The sequence below is a fragment of the Cydia pomonella genome, chromosome 21 (assembly GCF_033807575.1).
Source record: "Cydia pomonella isolate Wapato2018A chromosome 21, ilCydPomo1, whole genome shotgun sequence".
In the NCBI taxonomy this organism is placed as follows: domain Eukaryota; kingdom Metazoa; phylum Arthropoda; class Insecta; order Lepidoptera; family Tortricidae; genus Cydia; species Cydia pomonella.
The window spans coordinates 4,435,216-4,459,350 of NC_084723.1; the positions used below are offsets into that span (position 1 = coordinate 4,435,216).

Below are 24,135 nucleotides of genomic sequence, written 5' to 3' on the forward strand. Positions count from 1 at the left end.
GATATTGAATTTCACTTGCGTTTTCCTATACGTTCCACACCAGCGGCTAGGATAAGTTATTGTACTTGAGGTCAACTACCCGGTAGGGTCATGTATATTTAGAGTTATGTAGGCATAAACGAATAGAACCGCTGAAGAGAAACATATTAGTACCTATCAGATTTGAATTCTGGCATGAAACAGTAGATTGTTTACCAAGGGATGATACCCACCCATTTTTGGCGAGGTAGTTTGGCGTTCGGACGCAGTAAGAGTGCCAATAGTCCGAGGCTGAAATGGTGCCTTTCACACGAGTTAAATACACTACTTTTCATTTCGAATATGAGGACTAGGTATATACTTTAGTAGTTTTTCTTGAGGGTACTTTCAATTAACTATTTAGGTAAAAATATCGTTTTTATGGAATGTGGAGTTGATTTATCAGAATTGAAATTGTATAGCAAATCCATTTTAGACCAAAATTTTAATTGTTCATCGTAAAAAAAAAGTACATAGATAGTACAGTGCTCTAGAGCAAAAACGTATCATTTTTTGCACACTTATTAGAACAACAACGACCCACTTTGAGAACATGAAATATAAAAAAAAATTGTTATACATTCATCATTTTAAATACATTAAATGCTTAAAAGTAGTGATTTAATAGTTAGTCACCTCTCAGACTTCCTATTAAAATAACCAAAACAACAGGAATTATTCATTTTGTAATTTTGATTTTGATATAAACATTAAATTATTTGAATTTAAAATACACAACAGGCGTATTCACACGAGAAATATAGCCGTCTCGGCGCCAACTACGAGTTCGTAGCCTTTGGATTCGAGACACTCGGGCCGTGGGGCAAAAGTGCGCGTGGGCTCCACAAGGAGCTCGGGAAACGATTAAGGGAGGCAACAGGAGACCCTCGTGCAGGCAGCTTTCTCGCGCAAAGACTCGCTACACATTTGCATCACGTGTACATTTTAGTTATTTTACTTTTTGAGTTAGGTTTAGTTATATTAGTTTATTTTATAAGTAGTTATAATTCTTGTAACTTACATTTAATTTGTATATACATTATTTATTAATAAAGGATTTATATTATCTTCGACTTAAAACTATAAAAGGTTATAAATTAGATCTGAATTAGTTATGGATCTTACTTGTCAGAGTCAAAAGTGACGTTTTTGGTTGAATAAAAGTGTTTACTGTAAGTGATTCACCGATAGCAGTTTTCCGTGTTATTACAGTTAAACAGTTTTTCATCATGAGCCTTGTCCGCGAATACTTAATTCAATTTTTTTTTAACCTATTTTACAATTGTAAACTTACTATGAGTACCTTATCATTATCAGTTTCAGTGCTATGTCATAAATTTAAATAATTGAAATCCGCGTAGTTTCTTAGTTATATAGTTAATTAGTATATTTAAATTATTGTATTAAATTTAGGTTAAGTTTATCTCACTGTAATGCAAAATAAAAATGTTTAGTACCCCAATACTGTCGTTTATAACAGTATTTACAGTACATAATTATGATGCTACTTTATCGCACTAGTGCGAAAATTAGCATATTACGTTACTGTGCCGAACATTTAAAGGGCCATATGTACTGTAAAACGTTGTACGATATCGGTCGTGTTTTAATTTATCGCCACTTGTTTTGAATTTCCTATTTTTCGCACTTGCATCGTAATGTACTATTATTGGGTACCATTTGAAATGTTTTCAGAAGTTATATGTATTATGGGGATGTTTAATTAATAAATAAAAATAAAAACTAAATTTTTCATATGAACTTTCAGTTGTATTACGGAACCTTCCGGACTTTTTCCTCAAACTAAACGTATTGATACAATCGTACTACCAAATTCACAAATTGATCGGCATTAACTTTCCAAATAGGCATTAGGCCGCGATACGCTCAATTTGGCACAAAGGGCAATGAAGACAGAAAAGGGAAATGCGACCACAACTGATGAATCAATAAGAATCTACGAATCAAATCCTAGCTACTAATCGTCATGTCAGTCAAACTACTCACTCTTTGTGAAATGGAAAATGATGTTTTATTATTTGATTTACATTGCGTTATCTCTATAAATTTAAGAATTTTCTCCCAGTAGGTACTAAGTAATTACTTGTGCAGGCTCTAATTTTGCCAGTTATTGACTATGCGGACGCGTGCACGACTAATATCTCTCAGGAGTACCTCAATAAGCTAGACCGTCTTATGAATAATGGCATACGTTTCATTTTCGGACTTCGCAAATACGACCATGTTTCTTTTTATCGCCGTCAGCTAAATTGGCTCTCCATCCGTCGTCGTAGGTCCCTTAGAATCCTGAGTATTTTATTCTCCATTTTGTTCGAGCCTTGCTCTCCTGGTTATCTTAAACGTAAATTCACTTTCATCACCCCCCGTCCAGGATGTGAACTCCGTTCCTTCCGTTCTCTCAAACTCTCGATTCCTTCTCACCGTACTGGTTTTATGTCTAACTCTTTCGCCGTTGAGGCAATCTCCCTCTCTTTATTCGACAAGCCCCAAGCAAACCTGTTTTCAAACGACTACTTCGCAAGCATCTTCTGTCAGAAGAACTTAAATAAGGTACACCATCATTATATTATTATCATATTATATGTACATAATTATATGTATTAGTCTATCTTTTATACATTATATAAGTAATATTATATATATTATATAGTTTAATTATTTATATATTTTTAATATTATTTGACTTCACGTTTAATTTTTTCCTTATCATTTGTTATTATTTTTTCCTGCACCAACATACACAAATCTCTCTGTTTGACCCAATGGTTGACTGGTAGAGAATGCCTTTTGGCATTAAGTTCGCCATTTGTACATTTTTCTTTATGTGTGCAATAAAGTTTAAAATAAATAAATAAATATTTTTGACGACCGGTCTGGCCTAGTGGGTAGTGACCCTGCCTATGAAGCCGATGGTCCCGGGTTCAAATCCTGGTAAGGGCATTTATTCGTGTGATGAGCATGGATATTTGTTCCTGAGTCATGGGTGTTTTTTATGTATTTAAGTATTTATAAATATTTATATATTATATACTTTTTTGCTCCTTATGACCTCAGGAATGCGTGGTTAAAATCTGTCGGGTTTAATTGGCCCACGGTGTATATCATTGTCTAAGTACCCTCAACACAAGCCTTATTGAGCTTACTGTGGGACTTAGTCAATTTGTGTAATAATGTCCTATAATATTTATTTATTATTATTAGCTTTTATTTAGCTTCACTCGTTCCATTGTCTGTAATAAAATCTTGCAAGTTCAATTTAACCCACTTCTCGGTTTCAGATAAAGCTTAAAAATTGTATATAATAATAAAATAAAATAAAAAGCCTTTTATTTCATGCAAAGAACAATTACATTTTTAAGGTGAGAAAAAACTAAAATTAATTTGAAAAAAGTAATATGAATTATATATTATGTGTTTTCTTTTTTTTTTGGTTATTACACGAACCCCTCCTCTTAGGTGAAGGTGAAGGCCTCCTCTAAAGATTTCCATTTTTCTCTGTTCTAACAATTGTATACCTACATATATAAATTGGATGACAATGCAATATTATGCTACCATATAAAAAAATTAGATCAAATTCATGTATTTGTTATTGCAATCAGAATGTAGTGTATAGAACTAAAGGTAGATGCTTATGTCAATGTATCCTAATATTATATAATCAATGATCTTTGAATAAAAAGTAGTCTTATTTAGAATTTGGTTGTATCAATATGCCTTCCGACTTCCACCCTCATAAGAATACGCCTCCCGAACTTTTTCGGGCTGACTTTTCCTCCGATAGTATCGTAATCTGTCAGGGTCGTATCACTGAAAGAAATGTTTGCATAACTGTAACAAAATTTTGGTTACTGTTTACACAAAAATTGGGACTTGCGAACTATGTGTTATATGTTACAAAACCGTGTTTGGCTATCAGTGTTCAGGTACTGGGTATACACTACAAAATAAGTTTGTAAATTTATGCAAAGTTTATTTTCTTATAACCGTAGTTTAGTTATTTAGTAAAGTTACAAAACCAGTTCGGCTATCTATTTTTTTCAGTGTATACCGTCGTACACTTTCCTTTGCATTGGACACAAAGGGGTACGTCTGTCTTAGAGATTCCATAAAGGCCATTATGTATAATTGAAAACATAACTCAAATTTGAGGATACGTTACAGTTTACGACCTGAATAACTTAGTACCGGTGCCCAAAATGTAAACAAATGCTAATTTACGAAGGGTCCATCCTTTATTCTGTTTGATGTTTTACAACTGATTGACATTTTGGTGTAAAGTGTAAGAGACGACGAAATTTTGGGGTAAATTTTTGAAATACGAAGGATCCCTTTAGATCAACTATTCCACCTACCTGTTTATTAACCGACTTCAAAATTCAAAAAGGAGGTTCAATCCGGTTGAACCTATATTTTTGTGCTTCTCAACAAACCAAGCAATAAAATAAAAAAAAATTGCCCGTTGATGAAGTGGAACTACCTACTGACGAAGATCAGAACGATTTCAACAGCACTTTAACGTAATTTAATTCTTGGGGTTGATTGTAATTTTACAGTTGAGATGCACTATGGTCGTAAATAATTTCAACGGCATTTTAAACGGTTTTGTGAAGCCGGTTTTTTAATTATATATTATTTTATATTTCACCTATTGATAACAATACCCAAGTTCACAAAAATTGTGTTTTATTCAGCAAATCATATCGAAATCAAAGAAAATAAATGCCGTATGACTTCGAGAACTATCGAAGAGGTTCTCGAGAAGGATGGACGTCCGGACAGGTCAAGAGAACCCTTCACTGACGATCGTGCATGAAAAGTGTTATGAATAAATATGAATAAGGATTTCTCATAACATCGGGTTCTTAAGAAATAAGTGTGCAGGCTTTTAGAAGGGTCACCCTTGTGTGCAATTCGTATTGAATCGACCGGTTTGGCCTAGTGAGGGACCCTGCCTATGAATCCGATGGTCCTGGGTTCGAATCCCAGTTGTGTGATGAGCACAGATATTTGTTCCTGAGTCATGGATGTTTTTTTATGTATTTAAGTGTTTGTATATTATATATATCGTTGTCTGACTTCTTGACTTGTGTAAGATTGTCTCTATAATATTTATTTTATTGTATGGCATAATTAGTGCTTACCAAAGTGCATCTGTTAACTGCCTTTGGGATTTTGATTACTATTGTAACCTGTTCATGGTCATGGTCATGACATGGTAATCTAAAAAACCGGCCTAAAACATGTTGGCCCATGCCCAGTGTAGGATTCCATAGTTACCCGTCCGTCACAATATAACTTGAACGGGTGCTATTAGTAAGTATCATGTACACTTTACGTACCTTAAAAAATATTTATTTTATTTTACCACTTTGACAGATTGTTTGATTTGTATCCATTCCAAACTGCACCTTTCTCGCACTAACGATCATGCAACAAAGCCTCAGACAGACAGAGAGACGGACATGACGAAACTATGTATAAGGGTTCCTAGCTGATTACGATATCCTAAAAAGCAGAATCGTATTATTAAGGTGGTTAAATTTTAACAAAGACATACATATAATCAGAAAATATTATATGATTCTTTTGATATTAGGAGTACTTTTTTTAAATTATGAAAAACTGGATGTGGCGGTTTCAACAAGAAATATTTCGAAAAGACTGTATTTCACAATGTATCTATTTTTTAACGTCGAGAAATATCGTGACACGACAACCATAACTCACTAATTACTAACATAAGTTCAAAACAAGGTTGATTTTTGCTTATTTCTTTGCAATTAGCGAGTTTTCTGACGATATATTACTATTTTTAGGCATGGTGTAAATTTGTTACTTCAATTTAGTGAGAAAAAATTTTTTTTTGAGATGTAAGCCTGTCCCTTGCACCATTACCTTACATTCTAGGGACCAACAATTTACCTTAAAGTTGGAATTCCATTTGCGATGTACAAAAGTATTCCTTTCAAAAGGTATGGCTTGATGTTTTTTAAGAAGAATTCCTAGTTGCGATTTTTCCATACAAACGCTCTCGACTGTTTTCTTCCCTGGATTTTTAACCTAGAGCAAAGATCAATATCATCAATATTTTGGACCCGGGTACGTCCTTAAACTACGTCCAAAAGAGAGGTATGGGCATTGTGAATTTCATCCCGCTTTGTGTGGTAGGGCACAGCCAGTGAATGTCATTCCAGATCTAGAGCAGAGCCCAACTGGGGAAGTACCTCCACCTTACAGAAAACCGCAGCCAAATAACACTAGACCCTACTCATAGTGTTGTGTTTCTGCCGGTAAGTAAGGTTGCCAGAGCTCAACGAGGGGGGGGGGGGCGGGTTTAGGGTCGGCAACGCGCAAGTAACTCCTCTGGAGTTGCAGGCGTACATAGGCTACGGAGACTGCTTACCATCAGGCCGGCCGTATGCTTGTTTGCCACCGACGTAGTATAAAAAAAAAATATTGTGCCGCTATGTTTTGCTTTTCTAGATTATTTATGAAGAAACTTACAGCGCCTCGAAAAACGCAAAAACGGCTCAATTGAATTGGCTGCAAAAACACAAATATTATAATTATTATTGGGTATTTTATGCAACCGTTGTATAAGAAGGATCAAAAAAGGCGAGTGGCGCGGGTTACAATGTGAGCCGGAGCCGTGGTCGTAGGCGAACATTGTGCAGGAATACGTCAAGAGCATTTTTTGACCTACTTATACAACGTTGCATACAGTACTTTTTTTACGACTACTGAATTATTATAAATGAAATGCAAAATTGGTTTTATAAGAGAGGGATACTTCAAAATAAAATAAAAAAGGTTCTCTATGGTGAATTTTGTTTTTAATTGACGGTCATTAGATGGTGATGACATTAAAAATATAGTTTTAATAAGTTGGCAACAATGCACTTATGTTGAAAATTGTTCCTATTAATTTTGATTTTGTTAGGTTGATATCCATTAATCGCAGTATTCGTTTTCGCGATTTTAAAGCACAAGTGCTGTTTTAAGGAATAGACAATATAGACGTTTCTTCAAACCAACTATGTATGTTCTTACATGAATGTATAAATGACAGATAACAGTAGAGGAGTAGAAAAATAAGTTTTTGGCAAAAATTTCATTTTTGGTACAAGCTTTTATCGCTGACTGTACTTTTCTTTCCACAAGTAACATATTCATCGAGACAATTCTAAAAACCTCAAACGCAATTAGGCTACGTTGTTTTATCACAGAATTCCTATGGCTACCTCCTGTCTCCATCATCAGATCATCTCGATGGTACCATAATATTGCATTGTCACCCGACTTACATATGTATGCAAGTTTTCAGCTTCATCGGAAACCGGGAAGTGGGTCAAATTTAACTTGCAAGATTTGATTACAAACAGACAACAGTCAGGTGAAAGTAAATAAAAGCTTGTAATAAAAGCTTGTAACTACATTATTTTACTCAATACGCAATCAGTAACAATGCCCTAAAATTAAACACGACCGTAATAATTAGTAACCTTCATTCGTGAGCGCATCGACCCCGGAATCAGAACACAATTCATCCAATTTGCTTCAGCATAATTTCCTTAAGTTACTCGGCCTGATAACTTTTGCCCTTAATGAAACTCGTGGTAATTTCGCTATTTACTTACTAGAGTGGTATGTAAGGGTCAATATAAATACGCGTGACGTTATTGGGATGAAGTAGCGTCCCGGAATTGAGAAAAACACGGGATTTTCTGAGTAAAAAGTCGATTTAAGTTCTCGCTGATGTTAATAAAGGGACTTACGAGAATTCTACTCATCAAAGCGGTACGGAAACATTTTTCTGATAAATGAAGCTATAGTGGCCATTAAACAGTAGTGTAATAATGTAAGGATTGTAATATGCACCGATATTACAGTTTCGCCAGGACAAATAAAATTGATACAAGTTATTTCCATTCAAGAAATTTAATCTGTAAACTTGAAAAAAATTAAAAAGGGGCGTAAAGTCAGGAAATCAACACGTACGCCCACGTAGGCTACAGAAGCTGCTTACCATAAGGCGGGCCGTATGCTTGTTTGCCACCAACGTATATTTTTTTTTTAGAAAGGAACAAAAGATTCTCAGCGCGATTCTTACGACTAATGATTTCTAAAAAATGAATAAAAAACTGGCCAAGTGCGAGTCGGACTCGCGCACAAAGGGTTCCGTACCATTATTTATAAAAAACGCCAAAAAAATTATGTTTGTTGTATGGGAGCCCCCCTTAAATATTTATTTTATTCTGTTTTTAGTATTTGTTGTTATAGCGGCAACAGAAATACATTATCTGTGAAAATTTCAACTGTCTAACTAGACAGTTGAAATTTTCACAGATAGCCGTGATAGCTATCACGGTTCATGAGATACAGCCTGGTGACAGACGGACGGACGGATGGACAGCAAAGTCTCAATAATAGGGTCCCGTTTGACCCTTTGGGTATGGAACCCTAAAAACAACAAGCAGTCCATCATCAAGAAGAGATTTCTTTCAGATAACCTTATTACCATAAAACACATGGCACCATCTTGCATCTAGTTCAACAACTGTCAAATACATAACTCTATTTTTTGTGCATCTTATCACTAGTACTTTGTATACGGTATGCTGTATATACTTGAATTTCTTGTATTTCATCTCCGGGAGATATTAGCCAAGTATAGTTATTTGTGTGTGGAGGAAATTTTCAATTATTTCACAAAGTATTGCGGAGCATTGAAAGTGACTGCGCGTGGGCACGCGACGGCGCTTAAGTTTCACTGCGAGCAAGGAGTAGACAGATAACGGAGGTGACACTGCACTTCCAATTAACCTGAGGCTTAAGACAAAAGAGGACGGTCGTTTCTCCGTTCCGTTCAATGTAATCCCCATTTCCCTCTGGATATTGACATTATGGAAAATATTGTTACATCATTTGATGTATTTGACCCTACGTTTGACTTAATTACAATTTTTGATTATTGTAAAAATTAGAAGCGCAAAATAATTATCATACAAAATTTTTATGCTCCTAACTCTTAAAATTATTAAAACTTCGATCAAAATTAAAGGTAGCGGCATAGCTGTGTTGATATACAACAAATTGTGTCAAAATATTTACAATAATGTTAAAATCCAGAGAAGAAATTGAGGACTACGTTTGACGTTTGACGATTTCGCGCAGTTCCTTGACTTTCGTCTTAATATTTTTCTCTGCTCTTAAAAATATACGTACTAATTGAAAAATTGGCACAAATCTTGCATCATAGGTCTTGAAAATCTAATAACAGTAAAATGATCTCAAGATTTATTATTATTATTTGTGTCGCCATCAGTAACATACAAGTACATGGACTATCAAATAATAATTGAACACCATACTTGTGTGAAAACTTCAAATCTAGGGATGTCACAAGCGTATTGCCAATAAAAAAATACAACTTATACGAATTGACACTAAACGAAATCAAGGATAGTGAAAACTTGTAATTCGTTCCGTTTTTTATGCATTACGGAACCCTAACAGTAAATATTAAAAAAATAATCCTCGATTTTAAATTTGTAAAGCTAAATTATTTTTCGCCTGGTTTAGTAATTATTTGTCAATTGTGCAGCACATAGGGTGAATACTTACATAGAAAAGTAATTGCTGCATACAAAAGATTCTACCGAATTACGCATCTGCTGCTTGATTTATCTTTTCCAATAGGTTTGTTACTTTCTAGAGCAATCATAGAAAGATTGGTATTCTTGAAACTTGTTACCGATGTCTTTAAATATGATTGGTAATGCGTAAATGCGTATAAATGTAACGTAATTATTTGCAAATTGGAGTATAAGATAGTTCACGCGCTTGCAACTTGTATTTACTACTTGTATTCATTATAATTGATCTAATGTTTAACCTACTTTTAAATTATAAAAGGTGCAGGTTTTCAATTCAGTTGACACACTGGCTCCTTCCCACATCACCGGCATCAGTAACCACGCAGGTGCGGCAGCTAAAACGGCCGAAAAGCATAAAGTACAAAAGTACGGGGGTCTCGGCTCCAAATACATTTTTGAGACCCTTGGCCCGTGGGGTCCTAATGCTTTAAAACTTCATAAAGAGTTATCTAAAAGGCTGGTCGACTTCACAGTTGACCGAAGAGCTGGCAGGTTTAAAGGTCCCTTTTTAGTTTTTGTAAATAACTCGTAAACGGTGCTTCATAGTAAAAAATGTTCTAATACGCAAATAATCTATATAAAATTGCCTACAAAAACGTTCCATCTACGAGTTATTCACGAAAAATTAAAAAGGGACTTTAAATTTGATTATTATTAACATTCCCGCTTTAGTATCTTCTTAAATATTTATCCTAGCGAAAAGTTTGCTGTATCGTTCTTGTAGAAAATTTTATGGAAATTATTTATGTATAAGTTTTTTATTGCTAAGTGTCATACTTTACAAATCATTTACGAAAAACTAAAGAAAAGGAAGCTTTGAATTGCTTTTAATTAACTTTCCCTCTTTTATATCTTTTTAATTATTGATCCTTGCAAAAAGTGTACCAGATTGTTTTTGTAGAAAATGTTGTGTAGATTATTTACGTTTAACAAAGTTTTTTACTATTGGCCACTGTTTACGGGTTATTTACGAAAATATAGAAAAAAAATCCTTAAAATTCATTATAAATAAGTTTCCCACTTTAATACCTTTTAAAATGTTGATCCTAGAGAAAAAAATTAAAGAAACTTTTTTGTAGAAAATTTTATTTTTATAATGTATGTGTAACAGGGGCCACTGTTTACGAGTTATTTACAAATTCTTGGATTCTATACAATATAGACTTTGATACCTACTTTTGACCTTTTATTTTACCATTTCACTTAATCTAGTCAGAGACTTGATCAAATTGCTTAACTGTAGAGTAAAATATTGTATTTCGTACTTACTTTCGTCATTACACTAAACAAGTTCAGAGATTTAATCAAATCACCATATACATACATACCATCTTCAAGTTGAGACTTTATCATTTCACTAAACTTGTTTAGCGAAATGATAAAACTAGTTGACATTTTGAGTTCGTTTTGTCAACTTACTGTCGCGGTTAGGGATATTGTCAAATTTCTAAACAAATCTAGTGAAATCATAAAGCGTTATTGGCCGATTTTTTTCTTTTCACTAAACAGGGTCAGTGATTTGGCAAATGACTGAAGTTTTTTAGGGAAATGATGATATGGATTCGCCATTTCAACATCCTACGTGATTTGATCATATCCCTCAGAGATTTGTTCAAATTTCTGTTCACATTATTTCCCTGCGACATATACATATAGATATATACGATGCACCTATAGATACAGTTTTGCTAATATAGGCTATTAGTTTATCGTTTCTGAATATATAATAGGGAGATTATGATAGATATAAGTATTTTAAGTATAATTATTTATTACATACATCGTTGTCTAGTGCCCATTATATAAGCCTCATTAGGCTTACTGTGGTACAGTCAGCATCAAAAGTAGCGGATGAAACAACGCGCCAAAAGTATCTGATATTACGGATAACTTTTCCAAATATAGATAAATATCTTAAATTCGCGTTCAAAAGTATATCTTTTACAGTCTTAGTTGTTCTATATTAAATACCGTAAAACCACCCAACTATAGTCCAAAGCTCCCAACTATGGTCCACAAATAAACTAAATTTTTTTCGTTCAGGTTTGTATTTTACTATATTTTTGTAGTTCTAAGGCAAAGTATGTTTATAAATGGAAGGTAAAACTAGGAGTAAACCAAAAGGAACATTGGTATAGATACTTAATTTCCTTTTGAACTTGTGGACCATAGTTGCAGTATTGGACTATAGTTGAGTGGTTTTACGGTACATCACGTTTTGTTAAACTGTTACAGAATATACTTATGATATAGATACTTATGAAGCGTTATTTGATCCGCTACTTTTGATGCTGACTGTACAAGGTCGATTTGTGAAAGATTTTCCCTACAATATTTAATATTTATTTACTCATCTTCCAAACCGGAGAAAAGAAAAACTCGTGCCATGTTATCATATCAATAACAAGGCAAGTTAAAATTCTAAAGCTTCCAAGACATTCTATTTTCGTAATACTTCAAGTCTAACTCGCAACGTTGTCAACTAAAAGCTAAGTTCTCATTTCAATGTCAAAGTTCCAAGAGCAGTGAACATTTAGAAAAGCAGTTCGTATCTTCCAAACTTCTATTGTGCAAACTTTATAATAATCGTCACAGTCTAAGAAATAATACAGTCGGTCGACGAAGGCGTCTAGATAGGGCAACCGTGCGGGGTGCGAGGGGCGGCGGGCGGGAGGAGCGGTCCCTGAGTTTCATACACGCCATTGTTAGTATTCAGGGATCTGATTTTGAGGGCTGACGCGTGTCTTGTAATTATCAATCAATTTGTGCACACTTAAAATATTGCATACGACATGTGCTGATTGTTTGTTTCAGTGTAAACAAAAATTATATCATATGATATCAATTTTTAAATTCAAAATGGCGGACATATTTCATAGCTTATTTTAAGCAATTACGAGTAGTTTAAGACTTTATTTAAAAAAGCAAGTAATTGTTTCTTGCTTCTGTTTGTATATGTATCATGTAGTATTTGATGTTTTAATTATTTTTGAGAGTCTTCGGGGTGCCGATTACAAAAAAGACATCCATTTTGAAATTCAAGATGGTGGACATAATTTTTTCTTAAAAATCGATATGGGTGTCATCTCCGAGGTTCTTCGGGGTTCCGATTACGAAAATGACGTCCATTTTGCAATCCAAGATGGCGGAAATTAATTTTTCTTTAAAATCGATATGGGTGTCATCTCCGAGGTTCCTCGGGGTTCCGATTACGAAAATGACGTCCATTTTGGGGGTTCTTGGGGGTGCAGATTTCCAAAATAGAGTCTATTTTAGAATTAATGATGGTTGATGCTACACACATCGACACCCATTTCAAAAAGTGACGTCCGTCAAACTTCATTTTCAAAATAGACGCCATTTGTAAAATTAGTACACATACATCATACATACATGAAACCTAAAAACATTTCCCTCCTCTTTTGGGCAGTTGTGTAAGTTTGTGACAACCCTAGGTAGGTACGGTGACCTTGAGCGGTCTCGGCATTTACGCAAACATCAAAATCGTTGGCCCACTGTTACTTTTTACACTGTGTAATCGTCGTTCACCAACTGTTTAGTTGAAGCATTGTTGATGGGAAACTCCCTAACTTGCAGTTTGAATTTTGGAACGTGTCATTATGTATAAAACGGTTTTGTTATAAAATATAAAATGCGCTTTTATTGCCCTAGCAAACAATAGTATATTGTGCAACGAGGTAAGTGAATTATGGCAAACGAGAGTCTATAGATCCACGACATCGGCAAGCTGGTGTCAAAGACTTGAGTTTGAAATATTCTTACACTCGGCGTTACACTCAATGATATGAGCGAAGGAAAAACTGAATTATAAACGAAAATAATTCTTAAATATGTTTACATTTTACAGCTCTGCATTGTAGGCACAAACTCATTCAGTTAGCATGATTAAAAATTGTGTATAAATATTTTAAATAGCTATTAAATCAATATTTTGAAATACAAACAAATAATAATATACGTCATAATATTGATAATGCGATATAAATAATACTAAATGTTTGCGTAATATCTCATACTAGGTACATAATTATTATATATATATTTATTTTCATTTATATATATTGAATACTTATATATGTAGGTATATTTAACATGTATATTTGCGTAAGTATAGTATCATAGTAGTCTCGAGTTGTGTCTATTTCCATATCAACTCTTTACAATCCTGCACCAAACTATTTCTGTTTAGCCCAATGGTTGACTGGTAGAGAATGCCTCAAGGAGTTAAGTCCGCCATTTGTTCTCTTTTTTGTAAATTTGTGCCATAAAGTTTAAATAAATAAATCCATCATAGTACACTTTAGAAATAGCATCAGCGACTCGGTTAACTTGCTGTGAGGTTGATAAGTGATAACAGGTACAGCAGCCGAAAGGTTTTTACTCGATTAGCGCCAGCCAGGGGACACGTGCAGGGTGTTAGTGGCAATTCCTGCGGACGTGAGTAACATCTCCCGAGCCATACGATTAAATAAAAAATAAAATAATAATAATAAACGTCAGTATGTTGAAAGCGAAACTCATTTAAACCTTGAATTTAAACAAGTAGACTTTTTAATTAGCTACTTGATTCATGATTATGTGTTAGTTACATAATTTAAAAAAAAAAACCGGCCAAGAGCATGTCGGGCCACGCTCAGTGTAGGGTGGGTTAGTTACGTTTCCGTCACAATAAGCTAAACTGGAACTTAAATTATAGTAAATTGTTAACCAAGGGATGAAACGGTACCTTTCACCCGAGTTAAACAAATAGGCAAACTTGCATAATCAGTACCTAATTAAAGTAAGTCTTTTTACTATGAAGGGGAAACTTTTTGCGATAACTCAAAAACAGCTAAACTGATCATGTCCGCTATAGTTTTCATTTAATGTCTTTCTTAAGCTCTACTTCCACGATTGTTTTCATATTTTTTGGACTTATGGTTCAAAAGTTAGAGTGGGGGGGACACATTTTTTTTTTCTTTCGGTTCGATTATCTCCGAATTTATTCACTTTATCAAAAAATGTTTCTTAAAAACCCTTATTAGTTTTGAAAGACCTTTCCAACGATACCCCACACTCTAGGGTTGAAGCGAAAAAAAAATTTCACCCCCACTTTATGTGTAGGGGAGGTACCCTAAAAAAATTAAAATTTTAGATTTTATTGTACGACTTTGTCGGCTTTATTGATTTATATATCCATGCCAAATTTCAGCTTTCTAGCACTAACGACCACGGAGCAAAGCCTCGGACAGACAGACAGACAGACAGACAGACAGACAGACAGACGGACATGGCGAAACTATAAGGGTTCCGTTTTATGCCATTTGGCTACGGAACCCTAAAAAGAAGCTCTAACTCCTGTCGGAGTAGGAGTGTTACGAACTTCTTGCTGCGCACTGGGTAGTAAAGTGTGATGAAAAACAATAATTTAATGGATGTCTATTATAGATACAAAGTTAATATTAATATATAGTGACAAACAGTAAAATAGTATGAATGTTAATTCATAAAAAAAAGCATTTATTTCGGACAAGATCCATATACAACAACACAAAACAACAAACAATTAAAATATTAATGAAATTAAATTAAAAATACGAATTCAATTAAATTAACATTATTCATTAAATTAAATCAAAATTATCAATTAAATTACATTAAAATTAATCAATGACATGCAAAAATACGCAAGTATAACGGGTTATCAACTTATCACTGATTGACTAGAACGTAATTGTTTCGCGGATCAGCAAAGTAATATTTTTTGTTTTAATTCATTATTTCTATACAAGTGCTTGTCTTGCTTGTCCCGGTGAGTCTTATCTCACCTTAAGTTCACGTATGCATTTAACATAATTTTCAAGTTTAGAGGTGTTCGCGTCCGTACTTCCATGGAGCCATATAAAATATGTTTACTAAATATCACGCGAGATGGCGCTGTACCGGGTGCGGCGATTTCTACATCGCGCTATTGAAATGTTTACAGGGATTGCATAAAGGTTTGGGTTTAATTGCATTACATTGTCTTCATTTGTTACAGGTTTTTTAAATTTATAGTTAATCCTCCTGAAGTAAAGAGCGCATCTTTGAGTGAGTTAGGAGTACATACAGAGGGCACTGCTTGGATGTTATACGGTAAAAAATGGATTTGGTTTAGCACTTTTGATTCCACACAGGATAGAATTTAAACTGTCGTGAGGCATAATAACATTAAAACCACGTGAGTGGAATCCGTAGACTTAGATTAACACACAGGATCATCCCATTTTAAAATTAAAAATGCTTTTTAAACCCAACTTGTTGAAAAGGAATCGCTCTTTTAAATTTAGCACCCGTTACACATGAGTAAATAATACCAAAAGATTTCGGTACTCATATCACTTACACCCGTTATTTTATTCGTATATTTTATCACCAGAGCTTCAGGTAATAAATCTAATAAACAATATTGACGCTTCCCAATAAAACAGCGGATGAGATGGCGGGCACGTATATTTATTGCCTCCAATAGTGTTTGTCGTAGTACTGGATTATTGAGACGCCGGTGAAAAGACTACGAAAATATTATTATTAAATCATTTATTTCAGGCAAAGCCCATAAAAGTGTTAGTATTACACAAAGACTATTGTTACTACATACAGGAATCACAAACACAGACATAACTGGATTAGCATAAAAATAAATAAAAAATTCAATAATTTATCTTTGGTGTGATCTAAATTGTCAATTAAATAATATAACAAAATAACTACAATATGAAGACGACGTAGAATTGTATATTGTAAACGAGCCGATTTTTATTTTGCTATTAAAAATAAGAATTGTTTTATTCTGATGTTCGTATCGTATCGGATTATTCTATCGTTCTGATGATTAACTTAGATTGTGTGATTATTAAACAGAATCCATTTTGGACGGTTTACCCCACATAAAAAAATAAAATAAAAATTACATATTAGAGAAAAAAAATTCTACAAATCGACAAAGTAGAAATATTGGGCAAAGGGTTCCAGTCTCAGCGTGTGCAGGCCCGAGATGCCCGGCGCTGGTTTTCAGACCAGTTCCGCGAAATAAGAACGTGCTAGTTAATTAGTGCTAACCCGTTATACTTACTTGCGTATTTTTGCATACAATTAATGTTCCCACAGCGAAAATAAATACGCAAATGAATATAACAAACCATCATAAAAAAAAAAAACTCGACACGGGTTTCTCCTCTCTTCAAGGCATCATCAGGAGATACTGGAGATATTGACGGTCTGGCATCAAGCAATGGTAACAATCTTAGCTTCATGCAATTATTTTACTCTCTTTTGTTTTATTTACATTTTATTACAAATTCAATACATATAATATTACACGGTGATAAACTATATCGCTTTTTGTTGATTTTCAAAACTCAGGTGTAACAAACATTTTTAAATATTTTTTTATAAATATATTAACCTTTTATTTTAAAGACCTATTCTGTGTTTAAATTACTAATTAACTTTCTTAAACTCCTTGCCTTTATCATATTCATATTCATATTAAAATATGAAAAAGTAAATTATTATAGCCTGTTTCTTTGTGAGAATTGTAGAAATAGATATACTTGTATATTTTTTTATGTTTGATCTACTCAACTGGCAATGTTGGCAGATTGGAGTCCTCAAAAAATTTTTTTGTACGTTTCTACGAATTTTAGAAAAAACAGGACAAAAGTAATGACATAAACTCGTTTAACACGCAGCAAAAATTCCCAAATACGTCTAATTTGAATTACACTTTCATCAAGTAAAGGAAAATCCGCCTACCGTAGGGGCTTTAAATAAATCTCCTTTAGATTGTAAATTTGTTTGCTGGAAGTACGCAATCATGTTTGTTGGGTGTTATTTATTGAGGACATTTTGGTATTTGAAATGCCACCGTGTAAGCATATTAGTAAGAGAGGTTGCCTGTCAATTCTTGCTTGGTTTTGGCACTGGTTCAATACTCGTAAAATACCTTTTTTTGCCCTGAAGAGACATGAATGGTATCGTAAGGAAACACATAAACTGTGGCAAAGAAATTCGCCAGAAGAAAAAGGCGCAACATTCAATGATTCTATGGGAGATTGACCTTTCGAGCAAACTATTTTGCCGCCACTTTCTGCATATTTTGTTTTTAGACTATACTGGAGGCTGATTATAATTTATAACAATTCAATATTTTTAATTCATTAGTATTTTATTTAACGGAATTTAATTGAGTGTTCATAAACTTTATATCCTCTCGATTAAAACAGTACAAAAGATTTTAGTTTGTTTTTAATGAACAACTATTCATTTTATGTTTGCTAAATAAGATGTTTTGCTAATATTTCCGAGAATATCAAGAAAATTATATTAACCTAACCTGTTCAAAACTAATTTTAGGTGCAAATTGCATTTCGGGCAAGCTAATAATTAACTTGAATTAATTTGCACAGAGCGTCGAGGCAATCCAGCTGTAAACTAATTGGTGCTTTTAAGCTGAAATACAACCTAATATGGCAGTTGGAATATTAGCTGAATTTAAAGGACTTTTCATACCTTGCCCTGAGCTTTGCTTATTTTACAATGAAATCCTAGTACCCAATGGTAATAGGTATGGATATGAATGGCAGATAGCGACATTATTTAACTGTCCATTGTCCTTTAAGGCTGTTATAACTTATGTAGTATAATATTTAGCTTTTTCAATCCCAAATTTTAAATAAGATTTAATAATAAATACCGGGATCCCGGGATACCAGGATTGATGAAGAGAGTTTTGGTATTAATACCGGTATTCCGATAGGTCCGGTATTTGGAAGCCCTGCTATGCATATAGCTATTATAGTTGTCAATATATAAGTCACTGCGCCATAACACTTTCTTTTACGTCTGGTTTTTTATCCGGCTCTGACCCTTTCGGGTTTTCAAGACGTTACACTCTCGTTTCGTTTCCAAAACAAACATTAAAAATTGTGCGGTGTACCCCTTGGAGCGCGAGTTCTACTCGCACTTGTCCAGTTTTTTTAATTACTTTGTCAAATCTCATTCTCGTCGAGTAATCTCGCTCTCGAGATCTGGGAACATTTAATTTTGATTCCGATTTTTCGTGCGAGGACGTGCGGGACGGGAGTACATTAGTACTTACATGGGTTTTAAGTTTCAGAAACCTTAGGCTAAATAGTGAGGAGTACCTACTTATTAGGAATAAAATAAAAAAATAAAACCAGTCAAGTGCTAGTTCTTTATACTTGCGCACCGAGGTGTCCGTACAAACTATCAATAAATTTATCTCATGTAACCGTAAATATGAAAGACTTTTGTCCAAAAATATACTAAGCATAATTGTGTACAGCGGCATCTATCGGCCAATTGGTCTAACTTATTAATCTAACTTATTTGCGCGATTTGTATGTATTAAAGAGAATTTGGTATTATTATTTCAGGGATTTTTTTTTTCTTTTAATGTGTTTTAAGTATAATCCCGTACGAATTTCAAGTACAATTAATACCTGCAAAAGGAGTTAAATTGCAAATTAAATTTGGAAATGTTTCTTCATAATAAAACAAAAGTTATCTGAAAAGTCCGTATCTAGGATGCGGGAACCCCTGTAGATTCAGGATTTCAGGAGTAACAGCGAAACACGACCGTACTAAAAACCATTTAATTCGACAAGATCGATACATGAGATACCCTCCACCTATTTTCATAATGACTTAAAACTACCCCATACATTACACCCTCTCACTGAATTATGACTAAACCATCCATTCGATCAATCCAGAAAAATGTTAAAGTATTCATACAAAGCATAGTACCGAACCAAATTTCTAGCTTGGTCGAATAGTCATAAATTTTTTACATACTCGTATTAAATATTAACAAAATATAGGTAATTAATATTACCTATATTGTAAATGTTTTTACTTAACAATGTCTACAATGTTATAGATTACTCTCACGTTAATCAATTTCAAAACCATATCGGTTAGGTGGCTTAGTGGGACGTGGTCTCAAGGTTGGTCTAGTTACCGAAGACTGTGACTGCGCAGGTGGGTCAGTTCCATGTTCCCCTAATACTGACGTCGGCGCGCCGTCTGCGCCAGGACTCGGCTCAGAGGACGGTTCATTCGGGTGAGGCAAATCCAAAAACGAATTCCATCTACTTTTAATTTGATCTACATGTCGTTTCATAGGGGGACCGTTTTCCCTAGATACTATGTAATTACGTGACCCTAATTGTTGGTCGACTTGCCCACTAATCCAATTCCTTCCTTCCCTAAAATCTCGCGTCCATACCCTATCTCCCACGTTAAAATGTCTGTCCGCTCCGCCCGAATTATACACCTGCCGCTGTTGCATGTCACGCGCGCGGCGTTCCACCTCCCGCGCGTCTTTCAATAACTCTAACCTCGTACGCAAGGTCCTAAACTGCAGCAGCATGGCTGGTGAAGAACCTGTACTGCTGTGCTCAACATTCCTATACATCATTAAGTAGGACTGTAAAGCCGAATCCACGTTATGGCCCTCTCTTACTGCTTTTTTTATCGTTCGTTTGCATAATTTTACCGCTCCTTCCGCCGCACCGTTAGACGACGGATGATAGGCAGGTGAATACGTGATTTTAATTCCATTATGTTCTAAAAAATGCTTGTACTCTCTACTCGTAAATGGCGGCCCATTGTCTGATACTACCTCAAGAGGTAAACCAAAACGAGCAAACGTTCCCTCCAAAACCTTAATAACTGACGAAGCAGTGGTCTTGGGCATTGCAAATGCTTCTATCCATTTAGTACTAGAATCTATAAGCACAAGATATGTTTTACCTCCGAGAGGACCCAAAAAATCTAAATGTAACCTTGACCAAGGTTCGGGTATGTATGACCACGGCTGCGGTGCAGTACGCGGGGGTGCCATCCCCTCTGCTGCGCATGTAGCACACTCATGACAAATACGTTCTATATCCGCGTCGATTCCCGGCCACCATACATAGCTGCGCGCAATACTTTTCATCTTCACTATTCCCATATGATTAGTATGTAATTCAACCAAAATTGCCTCTTGCAATGCTTTCGGTATCACTAACCGATAACCCCAGACTACACACCCTCTATCCAGATATAACTCAGTTTTACGGGAGCTGTACGGTCTCAAGGAATTTTCTGTATTACTATACTGATTTGGCCATCCCGATTGTATATATAGTACTACTTTTTGTAGCGTGTCGTCCTTGAACGTATTTTCCTTAACTATTTTTCTAGTTATAGGAAGAAAGTTTTGAATAAAATTCATGTATGTAACTTCTTTCTTATCTCTTGCTTGTTCTCCGGTTGGCAACCGAGACAAGGCATCAGCGGCATTTTTATCACTGCGCACATACTCTATATCGTAGTCGTAACCTGATAGAAGCACTGCCCAACGTTGCATTCTACTAGCCGCCATAACCGGAATGCCGACTTTATCACCAAAAATGGTTACTAACGGCTTATGGTCGGTTCTTAAAATAAATTTTCGTCCAAAAAGATATTGATGGAACTTCCTAATTCCGAAAATTATACCCAACGCTTCTTTTTCTATTTGCGAATACCCGCGCTCCGCTTTGTTAAGCGAGCGCGACGCATAAGCTATCGGCCGTTCCCGCGCCCTCTCCGTACCGTCAGAGGAGGTACCCCCTGGCATTAAATGCGATATAACAGATCCTACGCCTACACTACTAGCGTCACAAGTCAAAACTAGTGGCAACTCTGGCGAATAGTGCGCCAGTACCTCACTAGACATCAGCATATCTTTAACCTGGTTGAAAGCATTCTCACACGATCCGTCCCAGTAATATTTAACATCCTTTCTGAGAAGATTATATAACGGTGCCAGTAATGAGCTAATGTTTGGTATAAATTTCGCGTAATACATGACTAGTCCTAAAAACGATCTTAATTCCGTAGTATTACGTGGCACGGACACTTTTTCGATAGCCTCCAGTTTATCCGGACACGTATGAACGCCCTCCTTGCTTATCACGAAGCCTAGGTACGTAACGGAATCCGCAAAGAAAGTACATTTACTTTTTTTTACTTTTAAGCCATATTTTTGCAATCGCTTAAACACTTCTATCAGAGTCGTTAAATGTTCTTGGTCATTCACCCCGGTAATAATGACATCATCTAAAAATACCCCGACACGCGGCATGTCGGCAAACAGCTGTTCAAGTTTACGCTGAAAAATACCTGGGCTAGAAGCTAGACCGTAAATTAATCTATTATACCGGAAAAGGCCCTTGTGTGTATTAATTACAGCATATTTTTTTGATTCCTCATCCAATTCAAATTGCGCATACGCTTGTGACAAGTCTAACTTGGTAAATTTTTGTCCTCCGTGTAATTTAGTGAGCAAGTCGTCCACTCGTGGCAAAGGGAAACGGTCAACCTCGAGACATTTATTTAAAGTAAGTTTAAAATCACCGCATACCCGAATGGTACCGTCCTTCTTCATAACCGGCACGATCGGCGTAGCCCAATCCGAGGTTTGCACGGGCTCAAGTACTCCGTCGCGCACCAGCTGTTCCAGCGCGCGCTCCACCGGCTCGCGCAGAGCGTACGCCAGGGGGCGCGCGCGCAGGAATACCGGCCGCGCGTCCGGTCGCAGCCGGAACCCCACAGTGCCGCCCGTGAACCGACCCAGGCCATCGCCGAACACGTCTCGGTAACTAGAACTAAAACACATCAAAATTAAATGTCTCACACTTAATATTATTACAATGTATTAGTATGAAAGGAGGTAAAATATCTAGTTCCACTAACCATTGTCGTCCCAACAAACTTGTTTTACCACCGCGTACAATATATAACTCTAAGTATTTACTTATATTCTCATAAGTGACCAGAGGTGTAATTTTACCTACCGGCGTAACTACTTCGCCTGAGTAGTATATTAAATTTAAGTCACTGTTTTCCATTGGCACATTACTAAATACTTCCTTATAATATTCCAAACTTATACAAGTTGCGGCACTACCTGTATCAATTTCCATTAATAAAGACTTGCTATTCACACAAACATTAATAAAATACGGTTTATATTTTTTTAACCGCTGTGCGTCCATAGAATAATTATTTACCTCGTCACTATCGCTGGAAGAGTTCATGTGGAAGTCCTTGCTTCCCAGATGGTGTACCCCTGCTGAGCTGCTTTTCACATTAGGACATACGCGTTTCAAATGACCTTCCTTATTGCAGACTCGACAAACATACATTTTAAACTTGCAGCTTTCTGCCGCGTGCTGACCTCCGCAAACCCGGCAACACCCTTTTGCGCCCTCCGTGCCTATAACCGAGTTTTTTATCCGCCAGCCTCCGCCGTTTAGTTTGCCACTCCAACCGCCGCCGCCGCCACCACGACCAGCCGTGCTCCCGTTCGTCGAGTTACGCGAAGTACTATCGTTCGGCGCGCGCCCACTGGCCCGCCCTCGCCCCGAATTTCTCATTTGATGTACTGACGCTGTGTTTTCTCCGGAACCATTCCCTCGACTGCTGCCCCGATGCCCCCGATGCTCTACAAGCGCTGCGTCTGCCTCCGCCATCTCCAACGTCACCGCGAGCTTAAATGCTTTGTCGAATTTAATGTCATCTTCTGCAAATAACCGCTGTCGTATACTGTCTCGCGCTAACCCACATACGAACTGATCTCGTAAGTTTTCTTGTAAACTATCGCCCACGAATTTACAATCTTTTGTCAATTTTTTTAGTGCGGCCGCGTATTCTCCAACACTTTCATCACTACTTTGTATCCGTCGCCTAAATTTAAATCGTTCTGCCAATAAACTAGGTTTAGGTTGCAAATGTTCCTTCATAATTGTCACCAACTCTTTAAAAGTCTTTGTAGACGGTTTTACTGGCATACACAAATTTGCCATCAAGGCATACGCGTCGCCGCCAATCACTGTAATCAAGGTCGCCACTTTCACATTATCTTCCACTGCATTTGCAATGAAAGATTGCTCCAAGCGATCTATATAATAATCCCAACTGTCCTTATCCAAATCGAACGGCCCGATTTTGCCGACCGCCGTTGTCATTATTAGCACTAATTTATTATTACACGCCACAATATTTTACACTCGCGAGTAAGTTCCTTTATCGTCGCCACTGAAAAGTCCGTATCTAGGATGCGGGAACCCCTGTAGATTCAGGATTTCAGGAGTAACAGCGAAACACGACCGTACTAAAAACCATTTAATTCGACAAGATCGATACATGAGATACCCTCCACCTATTTTCATAATGACTTAAAACTACCCCATACATTACATTATCAAGATAAAGGTGTGATTATTATGTTTCCCGTAATATTTAGGTAACAAGATTTTGAAATTTTGCCCCCTCTTCATAATGGGCATTTGCCATACTTAATAAATAAATAAAAACACTTTCAATGTGCTTTTATGCT

General features: G+C 35.8%; 1 protein-coding gene across 1 annotated transcript; it reads right to left on the minus strand.

The window, feature by feature from the left end:
- Window positions 1-19,656: 19,656 nt before the first annotated feature.
- Window positions 19,657-23,764, minus strand: LOC133529883 (uncharacterized protein K02A2.6-like). Its single transcript, XM_061867684.1, has 2 exons — window positions 22,779-23,764; window positions 19,657-22,402 (listed from the first exon to the last, which is right to left on the minus strand). Exons 1-2 carry the CDS (start codon window positions 23,762-23,764, stop codon window positions 19,657-19,659), a joined length of 3,732 nt encoding a protein of 1,243 aa, XP_061723668.1.
- Between the last annotated feature and the right edge of the window lie 371 nt (window positions 23,765-24,135).

Excerpts from the sequence above, each read along its gene's own strand:
- LOC133529883 (XM_061867684.1), bottom strand. The coding sequence starts at position 23,764 with ATGACAACGGCGGTCGGCAAAATCGGGCCGTTCGATTTGGATAAGGAC. Across the intron at positions 22,403-22,778 it reads TATTCTATGGACGCACAGCG|TTCTAGTTACCGAGACGTGT; the intron begins GTTAAAAAAATA and ends GATGTGTTTTAG.